The 10,507-nt window shown below is 34.8% G+C and overlaps 3 protein-coding genes and 1 long non-coding RNA gene across 8 annotated transcripts; 2 read left to right on the plus strand and 2 right to left on the minus strand.

The window, feature by feature from the left end:
- Positions 1 to 535: 535 nt before the first annotated feature.
- Positions 536 to 4,264, minus strand: LOC104757783 (putative auxin response factor 14). Its single transcript, XM_010480571.2, has 15 exons — positions 4,132 to 4,264; positions 3,619 to 3,753; positions 3,429 to 3,547; positions 3,252 to 3,347; positions 3,091 to 3,147; positions 2,855 to 2,998; positions 2,689 to 2,773; positions 2,521 to 2,611; positions 2,278 to 2,442; positions 2,059 to 2,172; positions 1,906 to 1,978; positions 1,676 to 1,814; positions 1,153 to 1,583; positions 871 to 1,058; positions 536 to 783 (listed from the first exon to the last, which is right to left on the minus strand). The coding sequence occupies exons 2-15, from the start codon at positions 3,665 to 3,667 to the stop codon at positions 696 to 698; spliced, it is 1,839 nt and encodes a 612-aa protein (XP_010478873.1). The 5' UTR covers positions 3,668 to 3,753; positions 4,132 to 4,264; the 3' UTR covers positions 536 to 695.
- Positions 4,265 to 4,606: 342 nt separating this feature from the next.
- LOC147923589 (uncharacterized) lies at positions 4,607 to 5,127 on the plus strand. Its single transcript, XR_015586488.1, has 2 exons — positions 4,607 to 4,873; positions 4,965 to 5,127. It is a non-coding gene; the product is annotated as an uncharacterized LOC147923589 (long non-coding RNA).
- A 1,079-nt stretch (positions 5,128 to 6,206) lies between these two features.
- On the plus strand, positions 6,207 to 7,981 carry LOC104757782 (uncharacterized). 2 transcript variants are annotated; one of them, XM_010480570.3, is made up of 5 exons: positions 6,207 to 6,634; positions 6,720 to 6,863; positions 6,997 to 7,231; positions 7,412 to 7,634; positions 7,737 to 7,981. In XM_010480570.3, exons 1-5 carry the CDS (start codon positions 6,281 to 6,283, stop codon positions 7,834 to 7,836), a joined length of 1,056 nt encoding a protein of 351 aa, XP_010478872.1. In that variant the 5' UTR covers positions 6,207 to 6,280; the 3' UTR covers positions 7,837 to 7,981. The 2 variants fall into 2 exon arrangements, with proteins under 2 accessions (XP_010478872.1, XP_087351772.1); XM_087495646.1 differs by having other exon boundaries at positions 6,214 to 6,634; positions 6,720 to 6,867.
- A 136-nt stretch (positions 7,982 to 8,117) lies between these two features.
- On the minus strand, positions 8,118 to 10,447 carry LOC104757781 (protein SENSITIVE TO PROTON RHIZOTOXICITY 1). Of its 4 annotated transcripts, none has more exons than XM_087495645.1 (3): positions 10,209 to 10,398; positions 9,371 to 9,841; positions 8,118 to 9,254 (listed from the first exon to the last, which is right to left on the minus strand). In XM_087495645.1, exon 3 carries the CDS (start codon positions 9,129 to 9,131, stop codon positions 8,262 to 8,264), a length of 870 nt encoding a protein of 289 aa, XP_087351771.1. In that variant the 5' UTR covers positions 9,132 to 9,254; positions 9,371 to 9,841; positions 10,209 to 10,398; the 3' UTR covers positions 8,118 to 8,261. The 4 variants fall into 4 exon arrangements, with proteins under 4 accessions (XP_087351771.1, XP_087351770.1, XP_010478871.2 ...); XM_087495644.1 differs by having other exon boundaries at positions 10,151 to 10,375; XM_010480569.3 differs by having other exon boundaries at positions 8,118 to 9,841; positions 10,209 to 10,447.
- Positions 10,448 to 10,507: the final 60 nt, after the last annotated feature.

A 10,507-nucleotide genomic window follows, 5' to 3' on the forward strand; every position in this document is an offset into this window, starting at 1 on the left:
AAACTCCCCCCAAAACAAGTGACAAAAATATTATTTCTTGAATTTGTTATGATGACGTTGCAAATGCTTGCTATAAGGATTGAATCTTCCATTTGTGGGGTAAAAAATGATCGATGCAAAGTGGAATTTCATACTTCTCATTTTTACCTATTCTTCCAAAAAATGTCACAAGGTAACATGAATTACTGCAGTCAAACTTTGGTAAGAAATATCAAAAAGGTGGACAGTTATACTTGACTATATACATTTTTCATAGTACATCTATATGATAAACATACTAATAATAATGTAGCTAGTGATCAATCTAAAGAACTATATAATAAAATTTGAGCCACATTTTGGTTTTCGTCTCTGAAGAATACAGTTTTACAAATACTATAATAACATAGGTTAAGTAAAAATATCATCAGAAGACATAAGCATAATATCACACAACGAAGGAGATTTTTTTATTATTATAAATGAACAATAGAGATGTCATAATACAGAATCATACAACAACAATTAACGTTGTTGACAATAACAAAAAAAAAACAGAAGAAGACATCATAGAAATAGAAAGAAAAAATACAACTTAAAAAGAAAAGAAAAAATCCTCTCCAACTATTTTTACCTCTATTGCACCACAAAACATAGTCATGGATAGTTCTTTTTATTTATGGTGGTATATGTTAGAAGATCTTTAAATTATTGATTTAGCTTGAAATGTTGGTTCCAGACTTCAAATTGTTGACCTCCTCTTTTGACAATATGAATATCTTCTTCACCATGTTGCAGAATTCACTATATGCACACAATACCAAAAATGTAATATTATTTTTTAAAATTTTAACAAATATTTTATAAACAGAAAAGATAAAGAAGACTTACGGCCATGGATCATCTCCAACAACCATCATATCTCCTTCGTCGTCAGTGAAAACTATTTCCCATTGGTTGCGGGTTTGCAACTTTCCTTTGAGATCAAATAGCTTATCTAGTTCATGTATTAGCTGATCATATCCATTTAAAACACTAAGATCCAGAGCTCTTCCTATAGTTACACCTTGCATTTGAACCTATTCAATAACACCATATCAAAATTGTTTGAGTTGAGAATATAATGAACATGTTCATTTATAAAGAGTAAGAATATGGTGATCTTATGCTTACCTTAGTGCAACTTCTAATAGAACTAAACTGCTTGCTTCGAATCTCTGTAGGTGATGTTGATGTTTGGGTTAAACCAAGCTTTTTCTCTTGAGAGAGTTTTGAAGTATCCGATATTTGGTATGATTCATTTGGTTCCACAGGATATTTGATCTCTGAAGGAGTGGTCAGAGTAACTCCAAACAATCTACAACTACAACCTGCATTGATAGTTATATTTTCTTTTATTGGTGTAATCATTTGATCATTATTGTAATATCTGTCAGGCATTGATGGGACAGAATAGCTCATTATCCCATTAGAAGGCTTCTTAGCATCTTCAACTGCATCACGATTACTGAGTTGAGGAATACTCATGGGAGAGGTCATGCTTGGCTGTCCTATATCCTGGCCTTCGATCAATATAGGAGGTAAGCAATGTGATGATGATGAACCTATGTATGTAATATGTATAGTGAGAAAGTATTCAAAAGAAATATTTTATTCATTAAATAGAAGATTATAAGAATGTCTATGTTTCTTTTACCGATTTCGTTAACATGTCGAGAACGCTTGTTCTTCAGCAAAGATGATTGGATAACATTTGAAGAAGGCGTTAAATGTTTGATTTCCCATGGGGAAACTCTGTTTGGTCTTGGAAAGGATACAAATTCATCCCATCGTACCTGCAAAATTAGAGTTAATTAGTGATATTTTATTTATTGCACTCAAAAACGTAATTCAAAGTAATGTTATAAAGTGTGAAAGAAAATTAACTTGTAAACTTCGCCATTCAGAATCCTTCCAATGAGGGGAGAAATTATTAACTCCAATAATTGTCCCAAAATATCTTAGTTAATAAATGAAAATGTGTTATGATAGAGAATAGATAAGAAAAGAAAAAGAAAACAAGTTATCATATGGTATTACCTTCTTTCAGAGAAATCCTCACCCTCAAACTGCATTGTAAAACGTGAACCGACATTGAACTTCTTGTTCATAGCATCTAAAAAATTGTCGTGATTGACAATAAATTGACTTGACCTGATACATATCAAAAACCAAAATATAAACATTAATGTTAAAGAAGCTAATATCATAATTTTTAATAGATTCATAAATGTTAGTTCAAGTGGTTCTTTAAATTACCTTGGCTTGTAAACTATAGAGAACATACATTTGCTATGAAAAGCATGAACTGCAGAAACAATTACTCCATGTCTCATACTTTCTGTTGATACTAGTGATGAAGGTGTGTTTCCTTGTTGATGTCCTGCTCGTCTGATACCAACTCGTAACTCTCCATTTTCTCCCCTGAAACCACAAGTGAATAGTTTAAAGCCAATTATCTTGACCCAAAACAGATTTTTTTAAAAAGACAAATTTATTTACCTAACAAATACCAAAACGTCACCAGCAACTAATTTTTTCGTTGTTACGAATGCACTCCACCCTGTAGTTATGAGATGTCTACGTGGTGTCCCTGCATGCAACAAGAATATTGCTATTATTTCTTAATCACAATTTTCATATATTTTTGAAAATAAAAGGATTTCTTACCTCTAAAACTGTGCTTGAACCTCCATTCATTACCATGGAGATCCTTAGTAAGAAACTCTTGTGTCGGCACAGGTAGACTCATATCCTACGTCATTATTTAGTACATAAATTTCAAGTGAAACCTTAAATTTTGAATTTAATTAATAGAGAAACTAAACAAAAATACCAGCGGAGGGAGACATTCAGTTGCATCTCTTTTAGGAACGGATAAGCCCCCATGGGTGCTTGTATCTGATGCCGATAAAATTTTCTTAAAAAAGTTTATTTTTGGCCTATCATTGCTCTCATTCTGAGTAGGGATTATAACTTGCTAAATATTAACAAAATTAGAAAATCAGTGAGAGATAACTCGAGGAACATTACAATTAACTAAAAGTAAAGCTTTGACATTTTTTCACTCACTGTTGTATTTGGCATCAACGTGATCTCAGCATAAACTTGATCAGTATTTTTTTCCACCTAAAAATCAAACATTAACCAATTAAAAATAACTTCTTTTAATAGTGAAATTAAAATATACGAAAATAAGACAAAGTTGCTCATGTGTATTTACTATAATATACCTTACGATGAATAGCCATAACATGACACTGAAGTTTGGAAGGAATATCAAAATTTGGTTGGATTTGATTCAACTCTTCTCTTGTAGATGCTTCAACCTTTAAAAGGCATCAAAATGTTGAAAGACTAAATAAAGGAGAAAAAAACAGAGAGTATAGATAGAAACGGAGAGGACTTACAAACTCTATGTGGCCTTGAGGAAAATAATAAACTTTATCTCCAAGTTTTGGAAGATCACACAAAGGTCCAGCACACAGATTCCATAATTGTTCATATAAATAGCTTTTGGTTTCATCAACTACTAAACAAAAACCAAAATATTATTAATTAAAATTAAAATTCAAGAAACAAACTAATTTCTTTTTTTACCTATGCCTGATAATTCAGGTTGTGCATTCACAACGTTTCCACTTTCCATCAGTTCTTATGCAAAGATCAATATACCAAAATATGTTCTTTCAACAGTACCAATACCACTTTTTTTTTTTTGCTCCACTTCCCTCTCTGCCATGAGAAAACAAAATCACACATAAAGCAAACCAAATTTTGATAAAAGAAAATCTATTTTCAACTCAATTTAATTAATTTACTTAGGAACTATATCTTTAATTTTATGAACCAAAAATAATAATTTTTGACTAAATTTTAAATTTTTCCAACAAAACAAATTTACTTGACAAATATTTTCTATGTAGATAAACAAAACACATATCAATACCAAAAGCAAATTCATATCAAGAAACGAGTTTGAGTATTTAAACCTTTTTTCACATTCAAAAGTTGTTTATTCAAAGCTATATGCTAGAAACATAGCTTTGGATTTTATGAAATTTTAGACAACAAAGAACAACAAACTAATCGTTTATAGAATTAGCAGAGTACCTATATCTAATGAAATGGAGAGAAATTCTTGATATTTCTGAAAGCTAAAATAAATGAATACTACTTTTCTTCCTTAAAGGATCTTTATTGATTTTATTTTATTTTGTGATGAATTCTATAAACTAGATTGGACAAGTTTATAGGAAAACAATGCTGAAGTTGTTCATTGAAGATTTCTTTATATTTGAACATTTTGAATAAAAATTAAATCACATTACTAAAAATGATATACTAGAATAAGGGTAATTTAGTGATATATCATTATTTTGACTACAAAAAAAGGTAGTTTAGTGATATTTATTGTTAATTTGACTAAGTGATACATCCCTATTATATTGACTATGAATTTAATGAAGTTACTAATATTCTTAGATGTTGATTTGATTAGGTTACCAAAAATAAAATCTGCATTATAATTGTAAAACTTAAACAATATGGTAAGAAAATTGATAATTGCAGACAAAACATTGTTTTTTTCATATTTGATTATGATTCATGAATGAGACTTCTCTAGTTTCCTAATCAGTTCCTATGAGCTTTATATCTCACGGTATATAGTGATTGTCAATAGGCCCCTACAAATTTAGTTCGCCTAGGATCTAAAACATGTGGAGACGTGCTTGAACCAACGGTAGTGGTTTGGCCTCACGACAGGTTTGGATTATGCTACAATTGGTTTCATCAATCAAAGCCGTGGAGAGCGATCTCGCTTCTTAACATAAATTTTATGCTCATTTTTTTGGTAGCTTTTATTTATCCTTACAAAATTAAAATAATTACTGTTCATATTCCCATCATTTCATGACTTTAGTTTTCATTGTATGTTCTGATAGGAAAATAAATATGGAATCAATCCTCCGCATGGACCTCCAGCAATTGAGGAAAGAGCCAATGTCATGGACTTATGGGCAAATGTCATTGGCAGTGTTGGGTTGATCTTTTATATAGGATACAACTCTCATCGATTAAGCGTATTCGCTAGCTCGCCTAGTTAGGTAGTTTTTACTTTCGTGTTTTGTTTTTTCGTAATCATAAGCATTATAAATTGTTTAAAGTTGCACCAACAATAAATTTTTTGCCAAGTGGTTAGATTCTTTTTCATATTCTATGACTATCTTCTTAATCTTTTCGTTGTGTTAATGTAGAAAAATAAAACTAATGATTTTTCTCTTTTTCGTTCAAAAAATATATCTCTTTTTTGTTTATTTTTGAATCTGAAAAACTATTCAACAAAATTTCTTTTTATACATAAAGGAAAAAATGAACCCCATTGCCTGTTTTGAAGGCGCCCGACATGAGTTCCATTGTGAAGCCGAAAAAATATTTGGTGTTGATGATGAAAGAGGTAGCTCATGTATTGAGATAGAATTTGATCGATATATGCTTATCATACTTTTTTTTTGGTATCAATGTGAAGATTTTATAACATTTTTGAATTTTTGACAGAAGTTACAAGGAATATAAGTAGCATAAAACCAAAAATCTACAGAAATAACAGACAAAAACAACAACAATGGAGGAAAACGATCATCCAAGACGGAAGCAAGAAAGGAAAAACCGATTCTAAAGTGCCAAATTTTGAAATTTGTGTGGTTTCCACAACTCCAAGTTGCCAAGGAGTTGGAGTCTCATCCTAGTTGCCACGGGCAAAATATTTGTTTAATAGGAAAAATGTAAATTTTAGCGTTTGGAGATTAGATAAGCCAAACACTCTAGTGTTGGTTGGTTTGTCTTGCAAAAATTATATGGGTAGAGTTCAAACAACATGAATTATTCGCGGTCTGATTTAACATTTAAATATCTAAATGTTGGTGTTTTACTCAGCACCATTAAAAGGCTAAGTAATATCATTTACGGAAAAGTTGAAAACGGCTAAATTTTATAAAGTTTAGGTTGAAAATTTGAAATTTTAGTTAGTTTAGGTTAATAATTGTATATATGAAAAAGTGTTTTGAAAATAGTTTGGCTATTTTCCAATTCAAACGACATAACTGTTATATGTTACTGGACCGAAAAGCATAATCCCAAAACTACCCACTTAAGGCCCATTATAAGAAGAAGGCTCGATTCAAGTATGTTGGAAATAATAAACAACTATGGATACATTAGTAGTAGTAGTCTTGTAGAACAGACGCCGAGGTTGAAGACGATGATAACAGTAGGATTTTCTCAACCAAATTCTCTCCTTTCCTTCACAACTAAATCTATCGACAAGCCACAAGCTTCACGAACCAAATGGGTCTCTTCTTCATTTTCTTCTCTTTCTTCTCCTCCTTCCTCGTCATCTTCCGCTGAGACATTTCATCGAACAGGTTATGGGCAAGTTCTCCAGAAAGATTTTCTCAGTAGCATCAATGAAGAAAGTAGGAAGAAAAAGAAAAGGGTCTTCTTCTTAGACGTTAGTCCACTTTGCTACGAAGGAAACAAACCCAGTTCGCAAGCTTTTGGTCACTGGATTTCACTCTTCTTCTCTCAAGTCAGCCTCACTGATCCTGTCATTGCTGTAAAAAAACATCTCTTCTTTTCTTTGATTCTGCCACAATTTTATGTCTCTCTTCTCCGATTGATGAAAGATGTTCTTTTTTTAGGTTATTGATGGAGAAGAAGGTAACCAGCAACGCCGAGAACTGTTGCCTTCATATAAAGCTCATAGGAAATCACCAAATCCTGGGAAATACTCCAAGAGGCCACATCAGTTCGTCGATGAAGTTCTTAGAAATTGCAATGTGCCAGTGGGTAAAACTAAACTAGCTCAATTTCTGTCACTTGGATATAGTTGATTAGGAGAGAGGATCATAGTTATTTGAATTAGCCATAGAAGTAGATGAAAATGATCTGACTAAGGATCTTGTTGTTGTGAGCTAGGTTGTTAGAATGGAAGGGCATGAAGCAGACGATGTGGTGGCTACACTGATGGAACAAGCCGTGCAAAAAGGATATCGTGTGGTTATTGCATCACCGGACAAAGACTTTAAGCAGTTGATTTCAGAAAATGTTCAGATTGTCATTCCATTGGCAGATCTCAATAGATGGTCCTTTTATACCTTGAAACACTACCATGATCAGTATAATTGTGATCCACAGTCCGATTTGAGCTTTCGTAAGTGCCTAATCCGAGTTATCTCTGTAGACATACATGCCTGTGCAATTTTGCGTTGTTATGTGTCAAAAACCAACTCGAACTGAGTGTTTGGCCAGATATATAAATACATGTCTGGTTTTTGCCAGAGAAGTATTCTGCATGTTTTCTTATTAAGCAGGACTATGAATTTGGTGACAGGATGTATAATGGGTGATGAAGTTGATGGAGTTCCGGGGATTCAGCACGTGGTCCCAGCGTTTGGAAGGAAAACAGCGATGAAACTTGTGAGAAAACATGGTTCTTTGGAGAGTTTACTCAGTGCTGCAGCTGTAAGAACCGTGGGGAGACCATATGCTCAAGAGGCCCTTACGAAATACGCAGATTACTTGAGAAGAAACTATCAAGTTCTTGCCTTGAAAAGGTTCTATCTTTTCTCACTTTAAACACCTTCATATTTTGATGATTATGCATTCATTACTTGTAAGTTATTCTTGCTAATTCTGTAAGCATTCTTTTATGATAGGGATGTGAGGGTACAGATTCAAGAGGAATGGCTTGTTGAGAGAGATACAAGCAATGATTCACAAGTACTGTCAAGCTTCTTCTCAACCTTGCGTAGATGATACTGAGAAGCTCTCAAGCACACCATCGCAATTTAGCTGATAGCAAGTTTCTGTAACCTTGAAACTAACTGTCGACGTTGTAGCTCATATCAAATTTTGTTATATACTTTCATAGATATGAATTTACATCCAATTTGTTGTATCATGAGAGCTGATCAGTTCTTTTCCTAGATTGACGCTATCACCGGAGATGGACATAGTTGGTCCAATGAAGATAAACAAAATAGCTAAGAAAAAATAAAGAATCTAAACTTTCTTATAACTAATTAATTAGCAACAGATTTTAAAAAGGAAATCCACTTTTTGCTTTCCTGATATTATTCTGGCGAAAACAAATTACAGACATAAAAGAGCTGCTAAAAAGGCTAAAAACTAGAACATCTTACATAACTTAATAATACTCTTTTAACATATATAGTAATGCCTTAGAGACTAGTATCTAAAACAGACTCCCCAACATGCCTGGGCGAGAAACCACAGGCATTTGCAATAAGCATTTGAAATGAACTCTCTGAATCATCAAACATCAGTCGCGGGAACTCATGGAACCCTCCAAAATTACATGTATCAAAGTTCATCGGCGAGAAAGACTCCTCAAAACTCATCTTCCCATCCGTCATTCCAGGCTGTGCGGTTTCTTGGTTGGCATTAGGTGCAGAACCGAGATTGAAGCCAACCATTCCTTGGTTGTTGTTCCCGCCTTCAGAGCTCTCTCTCTGAGCAGATGTACCGGCTGAAGGCTTTGTCTCTTCAAGGGGGATCGCAGGCGTGTGTCCCTGGAACAGAGCTATGTGACCAAACAGCTTGTCTTTCCTTGAAAATGTTGTACCACAGGAACAGAGCCACTTGTTTTTCCCGCAATGCTTCTCGTGAGTTTTCAGGTCTGCTATGACAGAGAACTTCTTGGTATGGCACCGGCTGCAAGTGAAGCTTTTATCGCAGTGGGTGCGTTTATAGTGGTTCTTCACGCATAGGATCGTTTTCAAAGGCTGGAACTTTTTGTGCTCCTTGTTACGTTTGCAACCCAGGAATGGGCAAGAGTACCTCTTGATCAGCAACGGCTCAGACCCGGGTACAGATTCTTTGTTCGGTTTGGCAAGAGCAGCTGCAGTTTTGTACTCATCTCCATGCCCTCTCATATGCATCCTCAGATTCGCGTCTCTCTTGAAACCTTTGCCACATATCGTACAGAAGTGGGTATGCGGTGCGAGAATCTCCTCTTTCTCAAGTTGCAATATCTCGTATGAACCAGGAGGAAGGTTCTCCCCTTCCTCGGCATCATCTTCGTCTTTCATTTCATGTTCCTCCACAACATGGCCATCTCTCTCATCAACAAGAACGACCGGCTTAGGCAAATCGAACTCTTGGGCACCAGAAGAGTTGTTGTTGTTGTTGTTGTTGTTGTTGTTGTTTAGGCTCTGTGAAGCAACGTTATTAGCCTCCCTTGCATAAGGGAACATGGCTGAACCGGGCTGCCCAGTGTATGGACCCGGAGGTGTTGACATATTATGCTTAACAGATGGAAGAAGACTACCTGCAGTTGAAATCAGCTGTATGATTATGGAAGTAAGATCCGTAGTTATAAGCTGCTGCTGCGCCAGCTCGTCTTGACGACCTCCTTGTTGAAGCTGCTGCCCACCACCTCGTCCAACAAGCAGATGAACAAGATCCTGCAACTGGTGAATCTTCTCCTCCATGAAAGATAGATTACTAAGCATCGTCCTCGGATCCCAAGCTTGAGCCCTCACACCTTGAAGGAAATCAACGTTAGCTTGCCCTGAAGCTTTCATGTCGTCGAAAACTTGCAAAGCAGCAGGCTCCACACCACCCATCTCATAATCCAAGATCGAAACATCTTCCCACTTCTGCTGCGTCGTGAAACCCGAGAAAGCCTGGTCCGATGAACAAGGCTCCCGCAGTTTAGAAGAAGAGCTTCCCCAATTGGTCTGGTTGCACAAATCGTCTTCAGTTTCCATTTTGATTTCAATAAAGAAAACAATAAAACCTACAAACCATACAGAATCAAAATCAATAAACAAAGTACAAATCTTTACCAGAACCCAGCTCAAAGTTCATCATACACAATTCAAGTAACCAACCCATTTCTCAAAATCAACACTTTTTATCACACAACTCTTAAAGATCCAAAAACCCAAAATTCCTCAATTAGAAAAAAAAAAAAAAAAAAAAAACATAAATCACAACTCGCCGACAACAAAATTAAAAACCCTAAAATCAATAAATTCACTTCCTCACGATAAAAGCAAAGTTTCACAACCAAATCGGTTCAAAGAAATTGAAAAAGAAAACTTACAGAATTCAAAATTCACTTGAAAGAGAAAGAGAGAGAGATTAAAAAAAATCAAAATCACCACAACAAGTAAAGGTTAAGATAGAACTTGGAGAGCTCCAATGGCCGCTTTAAAAGAAGAGAGATTAGATAAAGAAAGTGATGATGATGATAGAGAGAGAGAGAGAGAGAGAGAGAGAGGAAGAAGCAGCGCCAGAGCGGGGCTCATGTTACACTCTCTACCTGGGTGCTCTCCACTTTCTGATCTACCCAATGTAAAAAAGTCAACACATTCATCTCAGCCGTTCATTTCATATATCTCTCAGATCGGACGGTTTATGTTCGTTTTATCGCATCAAACACCGTAACAATTACATTACA

Source organism: Camelina sativa, chromosome 17 (genome assembly GCF_030686135.1).
Source record: "Camelina sativa cultivar CO46 ecotype springtype chromosome 17, ASM3068613v1".
In the NCBI taxonomy this organism is placed as follows: domain Eukaryota; kingdom Viridiplantae; phylum Streptophyta; class Magnoliopsida; order Brassicales; family Brassicaceae; genus Camelina; species Camelina sativa.